Here is a 22401-nt window from a genome sequence, read left to right as displayed (position 1 = left end):
ATAGACAGAGATAGACAGAGAGACGCTCTGGGACACTGCGAAACTCCAAGTCGCGCCCGGCCCGCGCCGGCGTTTGAATAAGCGCGCCGTCCGCCTTATTCCGTTTCCGTAGTCCGCCGCGAGGGGCGCTGCCGGCGCGAAAGTTCGCGATCGACTGTGGCAGCGACACTATCGATTCGTGCTTCACGGACGAGGATTTGTGATGAATCATTGTTTTATTCAAACTCTCTTTTCGCATTGAATATTTTTGGATTGCGGCAAGAGTCTGCGGTGATTTTACGGCGTTTTCAGGTGGGCTCACCGAAGAGATTACCTCGGTATTCGTCAGGCCATTCGCCCGAAGTTAGGTTAGGTTCCCCTCCACCCGTCCGTCCCCCTCCCCCTCACCCGTAAGCTCTCGCTCTTTCCTTCTCGTCGGGAAAATTCTGGACTTGACGCCAGTGTGCTGCCGAGGCTGAGGAAATCATCTGTGGTGTGTGCCTTTCAGTGTTCTTGTTGTCGTTGTCGAACAGGCGCGTGCGCTAACCACTGGCGGTTGCTCTGATTATCTTGTAATAACTCTCTGTGAACGGATTTCGGAGTAAATCGAGTGGACCTGCGGCAAGTGTTTAGGCCTTGTCTTCACACTTTTGTGCAATGTGAGGGTGCTATTACTGCTAGTCGACCTTGCTTTCTGATCGCTATTCACGTTTGATTGACACAGATCCAAGGCATGACTGAAATATCCGGCACTCGTGCGCCTCCTGTTTTCACGTCCCTTTAATCACATCTTTAAATTTTTAAATTTTATTATATTTTCTCCTTACATAACCTACGAGCCGGAAGCAGTAGCCTTTAGAAATTTTACCTCCTCGCGCTGTCAAGGCTCAAGATTATGAATGTGGCTGGTTATTTTTGAGCACTGCTATTAGTTTCTTCGTTGAGAATTCTAATGCTTAACTGTTATGTCGTAACCTTATGAAATCTCCTCATTTTTCTGTCTTTTCTCACTCCATGGAGTCTTTTGTGTATCATTATTTGCTCCTCTTGTCAGCCTTGATTTCATATATAATTGTTACCATTTTGAAATGCACTGTTTTCTGATATTCAAATTATTTTAAGGCAACTACTGATATAGAGTATCAGGCAGGGTATCAGTATTAAAATTTAATCGAAACTTACTTTGAATGTTGCATGCTCCTTTCTGATTGCAGATTCAGTAAACTGCTGAGTCAAGATGGTGAAAGAAACCCGATTCTATGACGTGTTGGGTGTCAAGCCTCAGGCAACCACTGAGGAAATCAAGAAAGCCTACAAAAAATTAGCGTTGAAGTATCACCCTGACAAAAACCCTGATGAAGGCCACAAGGTATAGATCAACACTCTGAATCCAGTTTAATACTCCCTCTCCTGTTGGAAACCATCTAATAATCTGTTTTTGTTTTCAGTTCAAGGAAATAGTCTCAGCGTATGAAGTCTTATCAGATCCAGAGAAGCGTAAGACCTATGACAGGTTTGGTGAACAAGCCATCAAGGAGGGAGGTTCAAATGGCGGAGGCTTTGGTGCACCTCATGACATGTTTGACATGTTCTTCCGAGGGGCCGGCTTCTTTGGAGGTGGTGGTGGTTCCCGAAGTGAGCATGCTCGACAGGCCAACAATGTTGTGCACCAGCTTGCTGTAACCTTGGAAGAGTTATACAAGGGAAGCACACGCAAACTTGCTTTGCAAAAGAACGTTGTGTGTACAAAATGTGACGGTGAGTATCTGTCCATCATGTTGCTGGATGCTCTCAGCTGTGCTCATTGAAGCAAAGTCTGATTTGGAATCTATTTTGACTTTGCAGGAAAGGGTGGCAAGAAAGTGGAGACCTGTCCCAACTGCAAGGGTGTTGGTGTCCAAATCCAAGTGCAGCAGCTGGGTCCCAACATTGTGCAACATGTGCAGAGCGCGTGTGGTGAATGCCGTGGGCAGGGTGAACGAATTAGCCCGAAGGACCGTTGCAAGCATTGTAACGGCAAAAAGGTCAGTGGTCTTTTTTTCTTTTTTTCATGTATAAAATTTTTAATGATCTCAAGGCACAATGGGACTGACAGGTTGTAACCTCTCTTTCAGACCGTTCCAGAGAGGAAAATCATTGAAGTACACATTGACAAGGGTATGCAGGATTCACAGAAAATCACATTTTCCGGTGAGGGTGACCAAGATCCTGGTGTGGAACCTGGTGATATGATCATAGTCTTAGATGAAAAGGAACACGAAGTATTTAAGTGAGTCTCCTTTTTTGAGTCTACCTCTACGAACAACTCCTGAAACTTGAGCTAATAATTGTTATTCTTATAGGCGGTCTGGAAATAATCTCATTATGAGAATGCATTTGGAACTTGTTGAGGCGCTGTGTGGTTTCCAGAAGGTGATCAAGACCCTCGATGACAGAGATCTTGTCATTACCTCTCTCCCTGGTGAGTAGCAGAGTCCATAAGCCTTCAACATGTGCCTGACACTGATTACATTTTATTGAACTGATTTTAACCTATCTTTCATTTTGTCTTTAGGTGAGGTTATCAAGAGTGGTGACGTTAAGTTTGTTCAAAATGAGGGTATGCCTCAATACAAAAATCCTTTCGAAAAGGGCCGGCTGATCATTCAGTTCTTGGTGAATTTCCCTACTTCAATTGATCCTGCGATCATTCCCCAATTGGAACTATGCCTTCCTCCCAGGTAAATTTTTAAATTGTGGTTTTGTGTTCCAACTTTTTATGCTTTGTGCTTGAATCTCACACTTGTTTTATTTTCATTATGTAGAGAGGAGATCATGATCCCTGACACAGCGGAAGAAGTCATGCTGGTGGATATGGACCCCAATCAACAACGCCGTGAATCCCGCAAGCAATACAGTGACTTTGATGAAAATTGCGGTAACAGAGTACAATGTGCACCACATTAACTCAAGTGATTTTTCTTAATTTATTTACCAAATTTCACTTACTTTGAGCTTTCCTGTAACACTGATCTAGATTTACTATTGCATAGGACTCTTTAGGTCAGGATTGTAGGCTTATTTTCTCAACCAGTATAATAAATGGAGACTACCATTCCAAAGTATGAAAAAATGTGTTTACTTTAAGGCTAGCTTCATTTAATTTTAGCGTCTTCTACAGAATGTTCTTGTACTTTAAGTACTAATTCAAATCATCCCATTTTGTACCAAGTTTAATAGCAATTGCCAACAGAACATCTCTGTAATAAAGTGGAGTATTGTGTGCAGGTAATCTTTACTCTTTATTTTATTTAACATCTAAGATGAGGAAACAATAAATTAATTTACAGTGTACAGCACTTAAATGACTTTTAACTTTATTTCCATGTTTTCTACTTGACAGAAATGTCATGTTCAGATGCTGGGATAAAATTAAGGTCGCTTTTGAAGATTACCTCAATTTAATCAAGATTTTTTCAAAAAGGGGTACAAACAGTTGTATTATTCACTATGACATAAATTATGTACAACATTTAAAATAAAAAAACAGACTGTTCTGGTCATGTCTTAAATTAGTATTCTAAGATTAAGGAGTATTCCCCATTATGGATGAAATTTTGCTTCTTAGATGGTCATGGCAAAGTGACTAAAAATGAAGACCAAAGCAGCAAGTCATCTAAATACGGAAGGGCCTCAGCGAGTCTGCTGTCAGGGACACACTGAGATCCCAAAAGTCGATCAACTCAGTCAATGTGCTGCCCAGCTTCAGCTTGCACGCCACAATAATTCCAATTTGAGTTAAGGGACTTTATGAACAAGCAGGTGTGGCAACTTCTCTGCCTGGAAACATGTTCTTCGAACTTCGAGTCATCGGATCACTAAATTACAGTTGGCACAGGGTTGGTTCTCTGGTCGAGCAGAAGCAGCAAAGTGTCTCCGCCTCACCGCCTGAGAGTGCGGTGCGGCGTGGAGAGCCACAGCAGGAGGACGGAGGGCAGCAGGAGGGAGACGGCGTGGAGCGCGCCGCGCGGGGCCTGGTGCACCCCGCCGGGGCCCGCGTTGTAGAAGCCGCCGTACACCTCGAGCCCCGCCGTCTCGATGCTGCGCTTGCAGTAGTCGCCGTCTGAAACGGGCACAGGGACAGTGTCGATCATCGTTCGCGGGTTCACCGATCTAATTAGATTTTGAAATGGTTAAAATTGAAATGTGCATCCTGGCAGCGCCCTCACCGTAAGTCCAGCCCGCGAACTCGTTGGTCCTCAGGTTTTCGTTCTGCAGCCACTCCTCCAGGGGGCGGAAGTACTCGCGGAGGGCCGACCCGTTGAGGCGGCTCTCTCCGGTGGCGGCGTAGAGGGCGTCCCCCCACGTGGTGCTGGAGCCTGACTCCATCAGGCGCCTGCAGACAGAGACAAGCAGCGGAGGGTCAACTTTGGGCACTGCAGATTGATTCCGAGAGTCGTTTCCGTCGCTCTGCTTCTCTCGCACTCATGGGGCGTCCCTTGTAGGTGCGAGGGAGACAGAGCGACGAGAACGACTCTCGGAACGAGTCCGCTGTACGGCATCGGGTAGGACGCAACGCAGGGCTCGAAGGGCTCGTCGCTCTGTCTCTCTCGCACTCCTCCGCGACGCGACGTACGCGACGTGCGTGCGAGAGAGACAGAGCGACACGCCGAGTCATGGCGAGTCACCGCCACGTGGGGCAGGCTGGGCAGGCGCACGGCGGCGCGGCGTGGGCCGGGTCGCGGACTTCGCGGTCGCGGCCACGGAGCACGCCAACTTATCTACGCAGTTTGCCGGGCGTCTCCCTCGCACTTGCGGCTGCGGCGCGGCCGCGGGGAAGGCCGTGCCAGCTCTCCGCGGCCGTCTAGCTGGCCAAGCCACGCGCGTCAGAGCCCGGTCTATTCGCGAGGTGCGCCGTGCCGGATGGGTTGCCTGCGCGCCGGGCGCTGCGTTGCCCCGACGGCGCGTTGGATGGGTTGCCTACACCGCAGGACTCCAGGACTCCACACTCAGCCCGAGCGTGCCCTGCCCTGCTTCGGCGGGCCTCGCCGGCGGCGCTACAAAACCGGGAAAGTACGTCCCAGTGGGTCAAAGTGCAGAGGTAGCCGGCGTGCTTACAGGAAACCTGGGTTCGACTCCCAAGCATGACAACATTTTCCTCGGATTGCTTCTCTAATTTGATACATTTACTCTCAGAAGAATCCGGTATCATCAGTTTAGGTTTGAGCAGAGCGGTCATTGGTGTTTCGGTAGCTTAGATACTTCTTAAATCTGATGCCAGGAGCGAGTGCCCGCAGGGAGGACGGCGAATTTATGGTCAAACCCTACACATCTTGGCTCGCAAATGAACCCGAGTAGGGCGAGTGCTGCGAGTGCCGCTAGAACTCGTCCGAAGCGCCGCGCGCGCGGATGGAAAATGAAAACAGACCAATCAGTCGCCGACCCAGTCCCGCGGCGGCCACAGCGGCGGCCCGACCGGACGGGTGTCCAACGAGGGGTCCGTCTTGAAGCTGGCGGGGACCGAGCCCGCCGAGTCCGTCGAGTCGGACCCACCGACACTAACGAAACGTCAAAGGCAATCTAATCCGTTACGTCACGGCCCACCGCGCACCTTTCGGCCTGTCAAACACACACACACACACACACACACGACAACGATCTGCATCACTTCCGGAAGGGACAGGCCCGGCAAGGCCCGGCTGGCCGGCCACTCGCGACAAAGGCGCACCGTTCTAGGAGACGGCGGGGCGGGGCGGGGCGGGGCGGGGCCCAGCGTTTTCGGAGCTCGGCCCAGAGCGGGCCGCTGCCGTATCCCACTGCCTGCGCAATCGCGTATTAATTATATCGCGGCTTCGCGGCTTCCTAACGGCGCTAAACGTGCGGCAGCCACTTTCGCCCCGCCGGCCCGATCCGCGCGCCAAATAACCCGAAACAAACAACCCGAAACCCGGCGGCGCGGGTTCGATCCCCGCCGGCCGCGTCACTTCCGTCAACTTACTTGAGGATGTTGCCGGCCTCCTTGGAGCGGTAGATGTCGCACTTGTGCAGCTGCAGGTCGTCGTTCTCGGGGTCGTACTGTCCGGCGGCGCGGCACATGGCCTTGTGGATCTGGAACTGCAGGATGGTGGCCACGAAGTACCTGGGGGACAAGGGGAGTACGGCGTTAGGCAATGCACCGTGGGGCAGAAGACCGGTGGTGGCGGCCAAACCTCTAGACGCGTTTTGAGCTCCAGAGTCACTAAATGGAACTCGAACCGAACGTGTGAACCCACCAATGAATTGCTCTCCGAACGTGGAATCCATTGGTGGGGTCACACTTTACGTTCGAGTCCTGTTTAGCGACTCTGGAGCTCAAAACGCGTCTGGAGTTTTGGCCGCCTGCGCCGGTCTTCTGGCCCACTGTGCAAGGTCACGCTCGGCTTTCCTCACGACGTCAATCAAAGCGGCGGCGCGTCAATGCATGGCCAATGGGCAATGGGCGCACTGCACTGTGCACCGCTCGCGGGTCAGGGTCGGCCGGCGTGGCTCTTGCAGCGTACCGCCCCGCGCCGCCCCGCGCCGCCCACCGTCATGTCGAAATGTTAACGAGCCGCGCGGCCCGCACCGCGCTGACGATGACGAAGAGTCTGCCGGAGCACTTAGTTTCCTCAGTGCACCTCGCGGCGCGGTGCTGCTGCGTTGTGCCGCGCGGCCCTTGTCGTCGCACCGCGTCCACCAGTACGCAACGGCGCGCGCATCAAGGGAGGCTGCCGGCCAAGCAGACCGATTCCGAGAGTCGTTTTCGTCGCTGTGTCTCTCTCGTACCTGTACGGAACGTCCCATGAGAGCGAGAGAGACAGAGCGACGAAAACGACTCTCGGAATCGGCCTGCAGCAGCCAGGCCCGAGGCAGGCGGACTCGGACTCCGGGTCGCCGTGGCGCAGTCTGCCCGGCGCGCAGCGGTGTGCGGCGGGACTGCCTGCTGTCCGGGCGGCCGGCCGGTCCGCGCTCACGCACACAACACAGTGATGCAATGGCCGCACTGGCACAGTTGCCTTGTCCGCTGTCCGCTGCTCAGAAACGCAACGTTCACGCACTCCCTTACAGCGTACCGTCCGCTTTGCAGGCGCAGGCCCTTCTTGGAGCGTGCAAGAGCTCACGTGCTCCTTTCCTCCTGTCTAAATGCACGGGAGGAGCGTGGTTGTACGCTTCTAGAAGCTTAGTTCTGTGCTTGAATGAAGCGTAGAACTACGTTCCAGCTTTACCAGCGTGTCCGCACCCGCCCCGGCCCGGCCAGGCCAGGCCAGGCTGACCCATATCGCCCCGGAAGGTTGGAGCATCTTAATTAGCTGGTTGACGGGCGGTCGGCCGGCCTAGAGCGGCGCATCCTTGATCGGCATGGGGATCCCCGGTCCCCGTCTCATCCTTCCATTCAACGCGACGAGCCACGCCGTATGTGTGTGTGTGTGCGAGAGAGACAGAGCGTCGCAGCCAGCAGGGCTGCCGGCGCTGCACGCCAGTTACGTCGTGTGGACTACTGCCCGGCTCTCACGATGGGTCACGAGCACAGCGCAACAATTTTATAAAATGTCTTAAAAAGGGAAACCCGACTCGAGTGGTCAAGTGGGGTGTCGCATTGTCGCTGAGGTGACACTGTGGCTCGCGCGGACTCGGACCACCCCAAGACGGCTAGCCAGCCCACCCCGCCCCGCCCCGCCCCGCCCCGCCGCCCCGCCCCGCCCCGCCCCACCTTCCAGGGCACAAAGCGGCTCACTTGGCTATCTCGGGAAGCGAGGCAGGCTGAGGCAGGCGGTGGAAACGGGCTGACACCGCCGACACCGGCACAACAAAACACGTCCTGCGAGCTACTACACTGGCAGGCTGCATGCAAATAAGGAGCCGCGCTGCAGCTCCAATTATTACAGTGCGAGAGAAAAATAATGGCGACGCTAAACGCGAACTCGCGCGCGGCTTGTGAATTCGGAAGCGGAGCAAGGTGGTGTGGGAACGGGCTGCAGAGAGGCAGTTTGCTTTCGAACGGTGTTTTCGTCGCGCTGTCTCTCTCGCACTCCCACGGCAAGCTCCTTTGAGTGCGAGAGAGACAGAGCGTGCTCGAGTGTGTGCGAAAGGCCGGACTGGACCAGGCACGGCGACTACTAGGCAGACAGACACACTACCGGTCACCTCACCGTCAGTCTGACGAGGGAGGGAAAAAACGCAGGCTGCTTGCGCGGTGCGGGTTTCATTCCAGCACGCGGTGTCTCCGTTTTTCGAGCACGCAGCAGACGGTTTCCGAGAGTCGTTTTCGTCGCTCTGTCTCTCTCGCACTCATGGGGCGTCCCGTATGGGTGCGAGAGAGACAGAGCGACGAAAACGACTCTCGGAATCGGTTGGCAGTTCCACGACGCGCGAAGCTCCGCGGCGAACGTGTCGCGTCGGGGAGAACTTTAAGTGCACACGACGCGCGAAGCGCCAAGCGCCAAAGGGGTGCTGCTTGGCCGTCCGTCGACGTTCCATCGTTCCGTCTCGCCGACGGTTTGGCAACGACTTTTATTTATTCCTCCGTCCGAGCGAAGCGCGAAGCGAGCAAGGCGAAAGCACGCCATCTTAACTGCCCTGCCCGCCCCATATCACACGACAGTAAAGCCACACCGACGTCAATAAGGTGCTGCTGCGACTACCGCGAAAAAAAAAACCACTCGAAAAAAAAAGTCGTTAGCGAAATGAACTACTGTTAATCATGGAACGAGCAAATAAATCTGACGGGGAATAAGCGAGCAACAGTGTTGTGGCGTTACTCAACCGGAGAAGTGCCTCACGTTCTAAACGGCATCGCGCGCCTCTCCGCGGCCCTCGGCCCCTTCTCCGGCCGGACTCATTCCGAAAGTCGCTTTCGTCGCGCTGTCTCTCTCGCACCCACACGGAGCGCCCCGGGAGTGCGAGAGAGACAGAGCGACGAAAACGACTCTCGGAATGAGTCTGCTGGTGGCTGGTCGGCCAGGCCGGTCGGCCCCAGGCCTAGGCCGCTCCGGAGCCGGCCGTCGTCCCAATTTAAATAACCCCAAACCAGACCACCTGCGCCGCGCCGCGCCGCCGTAACCGGGCTCTTTTTAGTGTAGTGCCTCTGCATCGGCAGGCACTTCGCACTAAACCCACGCCTGAAGGGTGAGGTGGGACTGGGCCAGCGATATGCATGGGGCCGCCATGAGGCCACACTGCCAGAGTGTGCGGGTGTGGGTGCATGTGCGTGTGAGCGCGTTGGTGTGTCCGCGTGTGTCTGTGTGTGTGCCCTCAAAAAACCCAATTGATTTAAAATGGTCTCAGCAGCGAGCGCCGCGACGCGCGCAGTCCAGGAACCCGTCTGCTGCACACACGGCCTACTTCGCTATCGGCCTGCCCTGCTCGCTGGGGCTCAAGCTCGCTGTCGCAGTGCAGGGAGGCAGAGAGCAAGCCAGCCTAAAAATGTTACGATTCCCCGGCCTGCCCGCCACGTCGCCGGGGTGGGGAATCCGGCAGCTCGTTTTGTGCTGTGTGTGTGTGTGTGTGTGTGTGTGTGTGTGTGTGTGTGTGTGTGCGCGCGAGAGGAGAGAGAGAGAGAGAGAGAGAGAGAGAGAGAGAGAGAGAGAGAGAGAGATAGAGAGAGAGAGAGATATCCAGAGAGAATGAGAGGGTTCGAACGGGGCGTGGCCCGACGCCCGACACGCGGCGCCCAAGCGGCCTGCCGTGGTAAAGTTGTGAAATCCCTTCGCGGAGAAGTCAGGAAAACACTCGCGATGACGGCGAAAAGGGACGGGGAGGGGGAGGGGGAGGGGAGGGGGAGGTTTCACACGCCCCGCATTTCCGTTAAGTGGGGCCGCCAGTTACAGTGGCCTGCAGCCTGATTCCGAGAGTCATCGTTTTCGTCGCTGTGCCCCTCTCGCACCTACAAGGGACGCCCCATGAGGGCGAGAGAGACAGAGCGACGAAAACGACTCTCGGAATCAGTCTGCTGGCGCGTCGTGGCGCGGCGCGTCGATGGTGCCGATGGTTCTAATCCCGGAAAAGTACCGAACTGCTATTTTTAGACACCGCCACTGGGACGGCGCGGCGCGCCTCCGGCACCGGCCAGGAATACGCACTGCTTGCGCCGGGCCGCGCATTCGGCGCGCCTGTCGTTCAAACTACCCGCGCCTCGTCGCGTCGAATGGCGTGGCACGGCGTGGCACGGCGTGGCGTGGTGTGGCGTGGCGTGGCGACGCGTGGCGCGCACGCGTGCACCTGACTGGATAAACGAGCCGCGTGCACGTGCCCGCCGCACCGCCGCACCGCGGCACGCCGACGTGCGCATGAGCGGCGCATGGCGGCGCAGCGGGCCTGGCCACACCTCCGTTGCTCCCAAATTAGGAAACAAGAATAAATAATAAAAGCAGGAAAAGAAAAAGTGCCTTCCGCCAGTGGTGCGCGGTGCGGCGCGGTGCGGCGCGGTGCGCGCAAACTTTGGCGCGGGCCCCGGCGGCGCGCCGCTCTGTCTCTCTCGCGCTCACGGGGCGTACCGCACGATTGCGAGAGAGACAGAGCGACGAGGCGGCTGCAGCGGCCCAGACGGACGGCCCGGATTTCCAGTGACTGAACGGATGGACTCGCGAATTGCGACGCAGTACGCGGTCTTCAGTCTTAGCACACCGCCGGGCCTCGCGGCTCGAGGAGTGGAGAGCAGCGCCGTGAAGAGCAAACGGCGTCTTTAAGTTTGGCGCGGTCTCCCATGCGTGCGCGAGTATGCATCCTGGCGGTAACCAGCACTCGCCCTGTCTCTCTCGCACCGGGATGGGACTCCCCATGCGTGCGAGAGAGACAGAGCGAGACCACCGGTGGTGCTCCTACAGGACATTCTTCCTCCATGTGAACCCCTTCCACCCGCGATGCTCCCTCGTGACGGGGCTTGTCGTTCTGTCTCTCTCGCACTCATGGGGCGTCCCGTGAGGGTGCGAGAGAGACAGAGCGACGAGCTCGGCGTCGCTGACCAGGCCTCGCATGCATGACAGCATCGCGCCACTGGAAGGAAAGGGGCCGTCGTGTCGAGCGATTCAGGAGATCGGTTAGTCGCTCTGTCTCTCTCGCACCCTTACGGAGAGCCCCATGAGAGCGAGAGAGACAGAGACGACTCTTCTGAGTATCGCTCGGCAGATGCACGGGATGGGACGGCGCCGTTCCTTTCACCCGCGAGCGACTTGGACGCGCTGCTCTGTCTCCCTCGCGCTCGGGGCGAGCCGCAGAGGTGCGAGAGAGACAGCGGCCAAATCGCTGTTCGGAATCGCCCTCCTGGTCGGGACACCAATCTGACAAAGCTGGTTGGGGGGCTGGCAGCGCATGTTCAAGTCAAGATGCGTTACAAGTGTGCTAAGTCCGTGTGAGCGCCAGCCGATAAGTAGTGTGTGTAACCGGCTGGGACTGCTCTCTCTCTCTCTCTCTCTCTCTCTCTCTCTCTCTCTCTCTCTCACACACACACACACACACGTGTACAGTTAGGCCCTAGGCGAGGAATTGGAAGTGAATGAGCGCGCCGCGGCTGCAGCGTCCAGTCCACAGTCTTCCGTGCGGGCCGCCCGAGGGGCCGCCCGAGGGGCCGCCGGCCGGCGGCGTGCCGACGCTGTAACGCCGCACACTGGTAAACGCGACGAGCGGCGGCAACGTTTAGGAACGCGTTCTTCTTCACGCAAAAGAATAAATCACTTTACAGCAAGCTCTCCGCACCAAACGTTGTGTAGCGTTGCCCCTACTTGACCCACCTCTCGCTGCTAGCCATCAGCGCGAGCGAAGCGCCACAGAACGACTGTCGCTCTGCTTATCCCACGTCCCGCGTTGACACAGTGTACCGCGTGAGCTACTTTGTGGCTGCCCTGCCCCGCCCCGCCCCGCCCCGCACTGCACACAGCGCTGCCATTTATTTCCGTAATTATACCGCACCGCGCACACCGGTCGCGTCGCGACGCGGCTGGACGCGGCGCGCAGCCGGAATGCAGGCATTAGGTCACGCCGATGCCGGCCGGCACTGCCTACAAACGGCGCCGCCGCGCTCTGGTCGCTCCGTCTCTCTCGCACTCATGGGGCGTCCCGTCAGGGTGCGAGAGAGACGGAGCGACCACAGCGCAGTTCGGATGCGGCCTGCCAGAATCGCGCTCTGATTCGCCGGCTTCCCTCCGCATTAGGCGACATTACCGGCCGCGCCCCCTTCCCCGAGGACGGCGTCAACGCCCTGATAGACGCCGTCACCGTCCTGGTGGACGCCGCCAGCTCGTTTACATTTACAGGCAGACCACTCTCTGAGGCATCATTGCAGACACCCCAAAAAATGTTGAAGTGAAGCAAAATTAAGAAACAGGAAACGGAGGACCGGCTGCGGCCGTGCCGAAGGCCAAAGGACTCAACCAGCGGTGCGGTGCGCGGTGTCGTCGTCAGATTAGGGAGGGCTTCATCTCATGGGACTGGGGCTGCTGCCGAAGGGTGCTCTCGCGTCGCTCCGTCTCTCTCGCGCCTCTTGAACGTCCCGTAGGGGTGCGAGAGAGACGGAGCGACGAAGTACCGTCCAGGATCAGCCTGCAGGCTGCAGGGCGTTGGGCAAGGGCCGCCCAGCGCCGCCATGCCGCGCCTTTCCGCCCTGTTGACACTCGAGTGTCGTCGCGGAGCGCCACGCCACGCCACGCCACGCCACGCCACGCCACGCCACGGGGCCCACCAGCGCCGCCAGAGACAACCAGAGGCCATGCGGGGCGGCACGTCGTGAAATAATTAAGAAAATGGGGAGACGGGCGGAAAGTGGAGAGGATGCGCCCCGACGCCCCGACGGTGTCACCGTCACGATGTCGGAATGGGCGAAGAATGAGGCTTGCTCTTGCTAGGCGTCTAAAAACCCCAGTATTTCAGCCATTTTGATCATATACGTCCCAAATTTGGTAGACCCTCCTTTGTCTTACTTTATGAGATTTTGAACAAGCGGCGGCAAGTATGACCTTATCTCAGCCGTGGTTCACCGAAAATTGATATAATATAATCGTATTTTTATGTTGTATATTTCTGAGTCTGCGGGAGCACTCTCTCTTTCTATTAGATCGATGCAAAACATATTGTAGGTTTTTTTTATGTTAATTTCAGACGGAACAATTGAAAACCGCTTAAAGGAGTCAAAAACATCACTAACATTATATGTGCGTTCCTAAAAACAATACTGTAAAAATCATGGTTACAGATTTTATAACAACTGTCAAACTTCAATTCCTAAAATCAATTTTAAATGGTATATCATTTAACTCTTCATGGAACAATAAAATGGCAGGCTCATTTGCCTGGCCATCAAAGGGGCCAACTATAAGTGAAAGAACTGTGGCACACAGTTTTTAAGACTTGGCTTTGGGTTTTATTTTCTGAAAGAGCTGATAACAGGATCAGATGAAACAAATGGCAGTCAGAAGATCTGCATTCCCATCAATTCTGTTGCACTTCCGGGTGGCCTTTTCTGGAGGGTTAGTTGTAGAGAAAGGGCGCGGGGCTAGGGAAAAGGAGCCAAATAGCACGTGAAAAGATAAGGGACGGTTGGGATGGAGACATGGATGCTTGGCTTCTTTCTTCGTTGGGACGCTTTTTCTACCGAAAACGGGTAAATTGCCAATTTTATGATGTTTCACAGCCGCGTATTACTGTTTGCGCAAATATGCGCAGGTTTTCTCTGTTGATCCTTTCAATTGACACATAGGTTGATAATTTCCAGCGGTGGAACGTGCTTAATAGTGCGTAATTCTATAGTAGATCTCAAACTTTTGTTTTTAAAGTAAAAATTATACATACAAAGCGATTATATGCCACACACCCTTCAAATTTGCAGGAAGAAACTTGGAACTTAACGGAGGACAGGCTCGGCCGTGCCGAAGGCCAAAGGACTCAACCAGCGGTGCGGGCGCGGTGTCGTCGTCAGATTAGGGAGGGCTTCATCTCATGGGACTGGGGCTGCTGCCGAAGGGTGCTCTCGCGTCGCTCCGTCTCTCTCGCGCCTCTTGAACGTCGTAGGGGTGCGAGAGAGACGGAGCGACGAAGTACCGTCCAGGATCAGCCTGCAGGCTGCAGGGCGTTGGGCAAGGGCCGCCCAGCGCCGCCATGCCGAGCCTTTCCGCCCTGTTGACACTCGAGTGTCGTCGCGGAGCGCCACGACGCACGCCACGCCACGCCACGCCACGCCACGGAAGCCCACCAGCGCCGCCAGAGAAACAGGGCCATGCGGGCGGCACGTCGTAATAATTAAGAAAATGGGGAGACGGGCGGAAAGTGGAGAGGATGCGCCCCGACGCCCCGACGGTGTCACCGTCACGATGTCGGAATGGGCGAAGAATGAGGCTTGCTCTTGCTCACCTCGTTCGCTCACGTTCTTTTGTGAGGAGAAAGACACCCAAGCCATAAACGTCACGCATCATTTAATCAATAAACTACGTCTGCCAAGAAATGAACCTCTTTCCTTTAATTTCAAACTGTTTTTGGCGAGTTTGCTTTTTTTCCCACGGCAAGCTGTCTCTGTGCGTCACCGTGCCGCTTGCCACCTGAGAGGCCTATCATGCCCGCGGGGCCCGGACGACGCGGACCGCGGGGCACCCCACTGGCGGGGCCGGCGACGCAAGCTGGCGGCAAGCGCGTATCTGTCATCTCACTCACTTTGCGGCGCTCGGCGGGCATCGTCACCCAGACCTCTCCGAGTCATGATTGTCGCAACAAGGTCCCGGAGGCACGGAGCACGCCTTGCCCTGCCTTGCCCGCCACTCCGGACTCCGGCTGCACAACGCGCGGCACGCAGCGGCCCCGACCCACCCCCCCCCCCATCGCCCTCCCCCCGCCTCCCCTCGGAGCCTTCCGCGCGGACGGATGGGTGGCCCGCCCTGCCCGGCGTCATGCCCTGCACAGCGGACTGATTCCGCGAGTCGTTTTCATAGCTCTGTCTCTCTCGCACTCATGGGTCGTCCCGCAGAGGTGCGAGAGAGAGGGCGCGACCGAAACGACTCGCGGCATGAGTCTACAGGTGCCCGCGGCGCCCGTGAGCGTCCTCGACGAGGTTTGTTGCCACGGAGTACCCCCCGCCCCGCCACGCTGACTCGACACTTCCACGAGGACCTTTAGCGGTGTCGGCACCACGCCACCGTCGCCGTCGTCCCTTGTCGCCGGTCACTTTGGCGTGGCGCCCCGGGTGGTCGTCCTGTTGGCCCTCATGTTGGCACTCTAGTTGGCTCCGTTTGGCCCTCCTGTTGGCCCTCCTCTTGGTATACTCTATATATGGCGCCCGTTGGCCCTCCAGTTGGCCCTCCAGTTGGCCCTCCAGATGGCCCTCCCGTTGGCCCTCCAGCTGGCCCTCTAGTTGGCCCTCCACTACCCTGTTAGCCCTCTGGGTCTCGCAGCACGACAACCCCGGCTCGAAAACTTTGTAGTAAATACCCAGCAAAAACCGTTTTTTTTTTCCAGCGCGGGTGCGTCGTCCCGGCAGCCGCGCTGTGCCTGTGCTGCTGGCTACTGCCAGCAGTTGCTGCAATTGCTGGGCGCCGTTGTTGCTGGCCGAGCACGCGGTGCCGCCCAAAGGCCCGCCTGGCCCGGATAACGTGCGCGGAAAGCCATGCATCGCGCCCCGCCCCGCCCCGCTGCACCTCGTCCCGCACGCCATTGCCGCCTATTTAGGCCATCATCAGATATAGATTCCGCGTGGCAGGCACGGCACGGCACGGCACGCCACGGCGGAGGGCTCAGTGTGGCCGCAACGTGACCAGGCGTGGCGTGGCGTGGCACGGCGCAGAGATAAGCCGTGCGCAAGAGCCGGAAAGTGAGAAGCCGCGCCACGCCACGCCGCGCCGCGGAGGCTGTCAAAATACTCCAGCACTCGACGCGCCACGCGCCAGCAGCAAGCGGGAGGCAAGGGCCCGACCTCTTGGGCCTCTCGGTCTCGGCGCCGCTCTCGGCAGTGCAGTGCATTGTTGGACAACAACAATGGCCCCTCCGAACCTGCTGGCGGCAGCAGCAAGACTGATTCCGAGAGGCGCGGCTCCGTCTCACTCGCACCTACACGGGACGCCCCATGAGCGCGAGAGAGACAGAGAGACGGCGCTAGGAATCAGTCCGCAGCCCTGGCCGGCAGGGCACCGCCGCGGCACTACGGCCACTACAGGATCCAGGTCAGAAGGTCCGAGGGGAGGCAGGCGGCAGTGCTGCGGCCGAGGCGGCGCATCGCACTGCACTGCCGCACTGTATGTGGCCGGTGGGAAAAATGGCGCCATGGGCCATCGCCGTGCGCGGGCGCCATCAACAAGACCACACCCTGCGGCAGGCAGTGGACGGATTCCGTCGCCCTGTCTCTCTCGCACCTATAGGGGACCCTCCATGAGTGCGAGAGAGACAGAGCGGCGAAAACGACTCTCTCTCGGAATCAGTCTGCAGCTTGGCCCACGCCCCGAAGGGGTTGGCGTGGCGACAGACCGCTCTAGAAACACAACAAAGTAGTATACAGTACACAAAAAGACAGCGCACTTGTCAAGCACACTAGAAATGACAGTGCACACACCTCTCGAAGTACCTGCCAAGTAAACACTGCAAAGACGAATTGCTGCGTATGACCACACGCAAGACGGCGCATGCCTCAGCATAGGCCTTAGTTGCCAACATTCAGCTGGCTGTCCATTTGTCTTGCATCTGGCAGCTACGGCCGCGCAAACCGCGCTAGCTGCACTGCCCTCGTTCGTCCGCTTCGAGCGATCGATCGCACATCGCCCGATCTTTCCGAAGCTTCCGCGTGCATCTTTCTCCCCCCTCCTTTTCTTCCACAGACGCCTGAAAGGGTGGAAAGGAGCAACACTTGGCCCGTGTAATTAGCCAAAGAGTGCCACTTTGCCCCCTCCTGATGCCGGCCCTGGATCCGCCACTGGCCGTCGCGTCCCATCGTCCGTCCCTTCACCCTTGCGAGCGAGCGGTGCGGCGCGATGCGGCGCGATATTGCCCAACCGGGGCGGGGCGGGGCGGGGCGGGGCGGGGCGGGGCGGGTTCGGAGTGCCGGCTGCCGGCGCGTTGGGAAACAAACTGCGCGCTAAGCTAAGCCGGCCAAACAACACAGGACACAGGACGGACCGTTGTGCTTTTGCCTTTCCTTGGCCTTGCCGCCGTGCCCGGCGCCGCGGACTCGCACCTCTGCGCCGCCGGCCGGCCGGCCTGCCTCCGCGGCCGGATGATTCCGAGAGCTGGTTCCGTCGCGGTGGTTGTCTCTCTCGCACCGCCTGGCGGCTCGTATGAGTGCGAGAGAGACAGCGGCCCGCTGCCCCCGGGGCCGCGAGACGCGGGACATTACCGGCGGCTCCCGGACGGCAGTGGCGGTCGTCGTCGTCGTCGCGGTGCCCCCGGGACGCCATAAAGCAGCGGCCGGCCGCCGGGAAGAGAAGGCACGCCGTGGCACACCGCGCGGACTCGTTTAATCTCCCCTTCCCCCTCCCCTCCGCTCCCTCTCACCCTCCCCTCCCCTCCTCCATGACCCCCCGTTGGTTCTCGCCGGCCGGCAGTCCCATTTCACCACCGCGATCTGCGAGTGCATTGATCGTCCATTGTCTATGGCGACCGTCCGGCGACGCCGGCGACCGCCGCCGGGAGACTCAAACGCGGGGGGCGGCCCCGGGGCCCGCGCCGCGGGGCCCTGCAGCGCTGCCGATACAGCGATTCCGAGGGATCGTTTCGCCGCTCTGTCTCTCTCGCACCCCTGTGGGTCGCCCCGTGAGCGCGACAGAGACAGAGCGACGAGACGAACGTTCCGAGTCACTCGACTGGAATGCCGAAATGCAGCCATGACGGCGTGCCTCTGCGGCCCCGGCAGCGCTGCGCCGGGCTGTCTATCCCTCTCTCTCTAACTCATGGCACGTCCCGCACGCCACGAGGGGTGCGAGAGAGACAGAGCACTGCAGTCCGGCCGGCCGCTGCCCATTAAAGGATGAGGTGCCGATAGTAATGGCGGCGGTCCAAACGCGCTCCAAATGTGGGTCGCTGGCGGACTGGCCGGGCTGGACACGCCCACCGCTGCCTCCGAGAGTCGCTCTGTCTCTCTCGCACTCATGGGGCGCGCCGTACAGGTGCGAGAGAGACAGAGCGACGAAGGCGACTCTCGGAGTCAGTCTGCCGGCCGACCGCCAGGCCGCCCACGCGATCCGGTAGCGGACAACGACGCGATAAACGGGGGCAGCGGGCTGAACGGGCCGGGCCGCCTCGTCGCTCTGTCTCTGTCGCACGCACGGGGCGGTCCGCATGGCCCGCGTGTGTGCGAGGGAGACGGAGCGACGCAATGCCGAGTCTCCGGCATCGCTCGTCGGCGGTGACGGCGGCGGCGGCCGAGCGCCTGCAGAGTCGGGGGTAGGCAACCCGTCGGCGCGGCGGCTCGGCGGAGCGGCCTGCCTGACTCTCTGCAGGCGCTCGGCCGGGCCGCCTTGACGCGACGCGACGCGACGGCACTTCGGAACGCACTGCGTACCGATGACGGCAACGCGCCGCACTCGTTCCTCTGTCTCTCTCGCACTCGCGGAGTGCACCGTAGGGGTGCGAGAGAGACAGAGCGACGAGTGGACCGGGCGGGCCACGCCGGGCCGTGGGACGGATTTCTTCAGGGTGTGGCAGGCAGGGCGGGGTGGCAGGTGGAGGAGGGGGTGGGGGTAGCCGTCGAGGAAGGGAGCAGGGAGTTCCCCAGATCCTGGGCGCGCGCGCCGCGCCGAGGCGCCGGTAGGGGCGGCGCGTGGACCGGCGCGGTCCCCCCGGTTGCCGCGGGTAGCGCGGGTAGGGGGGAGGAGTATAAGAGCCCCGGCGGCCGGCTCGGGGGCATCAGTCGGCTCCACCGGGCTGCTGGAATCACACGCTAAAGACATGAAGATCAAGGTGAGTTCCAGCGTTCCGGCCTCCCAGCATTCCGCCCCACCATTTGGATTAACGCAGCGGCCAGCTTGGATCATCTATCGCGAGTGGAAGTGGAACACGTGTGTTCAGTGTCGAGTTTTTTTTTCGGCAAAGTGTCAGAAGTGAAACCATACTCTGAAAATTGAAGTGTGTGCTGAGTACTAATGTAGAGCACTTAAAGGAGTACTGAGTACTCATATAGAGCACTTAAGTGTATACTGAGTACACACTTACGTTTTCAGTGCATTTTTTTCGTTTAAATTTCTTTGCGCGGTTTTAACTTAAATTTAAGGGTAAGCTTGGAGGCAGTGAAGTAGCTTCGGCGTGATGTGTGAATTTGAGTAACGACAGTACCTAAGTTCTATACTGAAGTGTCAAAACCAACGTAATTTTTCTCATCACTTCAAAAAGTATTTTTTTTTTAAAGTTAATTTTAAGTGAAGCCATTAAACAAAAAAGTAAATTATGCAAACCCATTTTGGATAACATCAGCATGGGTATGCCACCCGAGCGGGCAATTTCAAGCCCACACTGTTTTCGCGATCTTTTATGTGCGCAAAAGTATGTTTAAACAAATTCGGTTCCCCGCGTGGTATGCGGTTAGTCCCCCTTCTCCTGGCGTCCCACATTAGTTTTAGTCCGTGTCTCGGACTACCCCAGCGTGCCTTGGAGTGCACTGGTCAGCACCAGCAGGTCGGGGCAGGGCAGAGTTGTTCCGGGTGCGCGGGGCGGTGGCGGTAGTGGCGGCTGTGAGTGGGGCGGGCCTCGTAACACTCACCGGACTCTATTACTCTGTGGTTGGGTCTGGTCAGTCCGGCGCCGCACGGCGCGGCACGCCACGGCATGGCACGCCACGGCGCGTCGAGGCGCCCATCAGGGAAGACGTTATATCGTTATTACAAAATGGGCCGCGCGCTGCCTTTTGCTTTTAATGAGTCGGATCCGCAATCAGCGTCACGTTTCATATAGCTCGCTTAGCCCCCCGCCTGCAGGCCGTCCGCCCGTCTCTCTCGCACTCGTGGTGACTTCCGCAAGGCGTGCGAGAGAGACGGAGAGGAGCCACTGAGTCGGACTATGCCGATTGCAGTGGCTGAATAAGTTGATTCCGAGCACTGTCGCTGTCTCTCTCGCACCCTTACGGGCCGCTCCACGAGTGCGAGAGAGACAGAGCGATCGAGTCGAGGCGCTGAAACACGGCGACGCGTTTTCCCTGGCCGGGCCTACGGACGTCCGGTCGGTGTCCTTTTGCCATTTGGACGCGGCCCAGCAGACTGATTCCGAGAGTCGTTTTCGTCGCGCTGTCTCTCTCACACTCGTGGGGGATCCCCTACGTGTGCGACAGGGACAGGACGACGAAAACGACTCTCGGAATCAGTCTGCAGGCCCGCTTCTCGCCGGTTTGCCGAGGACTGGACAGCCTCCAGCAGCGCGACAGCGACGCTGGATAGACTCGCTGGAGGGAAGAGGCGACGCGGTGACGCGGTGACGCCGGTTGCAGCTGCCGCGCTGGAAAGTGCATCCAAGTGCCGTGCCGGCCGACGCCTCGCGGTGCAGGCTCATTATTCAGAACGACGTCATTTTCACCGTCGCCCTCCCGCGGGGGGGAGTAAGTCACGGGTACTGAGAAAAAAAATCGAATTAAATTTGATCAGAACGTAGAGCAGTTGTCGACATTGAAAAATCGAATGGCGTGATCGATGAGCAATTTCGGTGGGCCTTTTTCTCTACAACGGGGCTTTAGCAGGCTTTCAGTTCGACCTCTGACCAACTGTCAGTGCAGTAGTAGTAATAGGGCGTTACAGTCACTAGGCGCGGATGCAAGGGGCCACACACTGTCCAAGCAAGTACTCAGTACTTTGCGCCCCCCTCTCCTGTGACCGCCTCTGGATCCGCCGCTGTTCGTCACGTACTACGCCCCCTCGTTAGCCGGCGTCCAAATAACCCGATGCCATTTCATCATCGGCTTCCTTCGCCCTAATTACTCGGCGGATGGCCGCGTAGGCCGTGCAGGCCGGGCGTAACTAGCGAGCACCATGCAGTCCGGGGCGCATGTAGGAACGGGGCACCGAGAGGAAGCCACTCACACACACACACACACACACACACACACACACACACACACACACACACACACAGAGGAAGAGGAGCGGATTCTGCCCTGACCACCACGGCGCGCCCGGGCCCGGCGTGGCGTGGCGCGGCGCGTGGTTCCTGGGCGTGTTGGCTTCGCCGCTTCGCGCGCTCCGCGCGGACACGACGCGAGAGGAGGCGGTGCATCCGAGAGGAAGTGGCGGGCGCGGCGCGCAGGTGCAAGAGGAGGGAGAGGAGGGAGACGGATAGCATCGGCAGCCTGCCGCTGCTGCTGCGCGCGCGCTGCACTTCCGCGCGCATCCGAGTTGCACTACATGCAGTACGTGAGCGGTACGTCGTCCGGGAAAAGGTCCCAGCGGCTCGCCAACGCGTCCAAGCGCCAAAGCCGAAACGGCGAGGACGCGTGCAAGGTCGAGTCGTCGAGAAGGAGAAAGTGCCACTGCATCTCAATCCTCTCTTAATCCTCTTCCTCTCTCTCTCTCTCTCTCCCTCTCTCTCTCTGTCTCTTTCTCTCTCTGAAACCGGCATGAGGCGCGGTGCATAGATGCAAACTGTAGTAGCAGCAGCCGGTACTTCCCTTCGTTCTCCTAGAGAAACCCGTCCCATAACGCATCCAGCAAACTGCACTCTGTTTGGCAGTCCACGACACTACTCTATTCTGAAATCTATTCTATTCTATTCCACTCCATTCCGCGGGGGAGTTCGGTCGTCAGGGAAAGCCGAGCCGAGCGCTCGGTGCAATTGCGGCTCCAATTGTCCTTCGGTGACATGATGCGTCTCTCGATGCTGCACGCCGCGCAGCGCAGCGCCACGCCACGCCACGCCGCACCATGCCACGCCACGCCATGCCACGCCATGCCACGCCACGCCACGCCACGCCGCACCATGCCACGCCGCACCATGCCACGCCACGCCACGCCACGCCGCGCGCGGGCTTTCGCTCGGACAGAACGGCCCGTCCGTTTTGACTTTCTTCTCCGTGTTTTCGTATTCGCGTTGACCGGAAGTGCGCGCGCGCGGGTATACGGTACCCGCAAAAAAAAAATTGAGATCGGTGCCAAAGCGATTTACAATGGAAATTTTCGGCTGCAGAGCTACTTAAGACTTTAGCACGTAGGTGCTGAATAAGCAGGCTTGGGAGTTAGAGATTGGAGACGGGTCTAAAAACTGAGCGCAGACTGTCCAATGTCTTTTAGTTAGAAGTTTCCAGCTTGCTCTGTTGCTTTAAGCTGGCTGCCTCGAATATTTTTTTTAATTTCTTTTTGCGTGTACTTGCGAATGTGCCTCTGCACGTGCACACTGTGCAGACGACGACGGCCTGCCCGGGCCTGCCTCTGCCGCGCTTCGTCACGGCCTGCAGCGATGCACTCGAACGGAAAGGACAACGCAGACAACGTCACGCGGCGTGCCGAGGATGATTCGCGGGTGCAAAAGTAATGTTACTTTTGTGTTACGACG

General features: G+C 58.0%; 2 protein-coding genes across 5 annotated transcripts in view; one reads left to right on the top strand and one right to left on the bottom strand.

Moving 5' to 3' along the window:
* The first annotated feature begins 139 nt into the window (after positions 1-139).
* LOC117649876 (dnaJ homolog subfamily A member 1) lies at positions 140-3250 on the top strand. Of its 4 annotated transcripts, none has more exons than XM_034393055.1 (8): positions 140-291; positions 1194-1348; positions 1428-1737; positions 1825-2003; positions 2094-2248; positions 2322-2440; positions 2534-2699; positions 2784-2925. In XM_034393055.1, the coding sequence occupies exons 2-8, from the start codon at positions 1217-1219 to the stop codon at positions 2923-2925; spliced, it is 1203 nt and encodes a 400-aa protein (XP_034248946.1). In that variant the 5' UTR covers positions 140-291; positions 1194-1216. The 4 variants fall into 4 exon arrangements, with proteins under 4 accessions (XP_034248946.1, XP_034248948.1, XP_034248947.1 ...); XM_034393057.1 differs by lacking the exon at positions 140-291 and adding an exon at positions 329-472 and having other exon boundaries at positions 2784-3250; XM_034393056.1 differs by lacking the exon at positions 140-291 and adding an exon at positions 483-600.
* LOC117649875 (angiotensin-converting enzyme-like) overlaps positions 3153-22401 on the bottom strand; it is a 78723-nt gene continuing 59474 nt past the window's right edge. The window contains exons 11-13 of the mRNA XM_034393052.1: positions 5957-6097; positions 4188-4354; positions 3153-4081 (exon numbers count right to left, since the gene is read on the bottom strand). Coding sequence (XP_034248943.1) covers positions 3900-4081; positions 4188-4354; positions 5957-6097 — 490 coding nt within the window. The 3' untranslated portion in view covers positions 3153-3899. The remainder of the gene's footprint in view (positions 4082-4187; positions 4355-5956; positions 6098-22401) is intronic.

This window comes from Thrips palmi, unplaced genomic scaffold (genome assembly GCF_012932325.1).
Source record: "Thrips palmi isolate BJ-2018 unplaced genomic scaffold, TpBJ-2018v1 HiC_scaffold_4, whole genome shotgun sequence".
Taxonomy (NCBI): domain Eukaryota; kingdom Metazoa; phylum Arthropoda; class Insecta; order Thysanoptera; family Thripidae; genus Thrips; species Thrips palmi.
Note: the sequence above shows the minus strand (reverse complement) of the source record. Positions and strands in the feature narration are given on the sequence as shown.

What these genes read in the sequence shown, in the direction of transcription:
- LOC117649876 (XM_034393057.1), top strand. Translation starts at nt 1,217, where the DNA reads ATGGTGAAAGAAACCCGATTCTATGACGTGTTGGGTGTCAAGCCTCAG. An exon ending in AGCATTGTAACGGCAAAAAG is followed by an intron (nt 2,004 to 2,093) that starts GTCAGTGGTCTT and finishes CCTCTCTTTCAG; the next exon opens with ACCGTTCCAGAGAGGAAAAT. An exon ending in GAACTATGCCTTCCTCCCAG is followed by an intron (nt 2,700 to 2,783) that starts GTAAATTTTTAA and finishes TTCATTATGTAG; the next exon opens with AGAGGAGATCATGATCCCTG.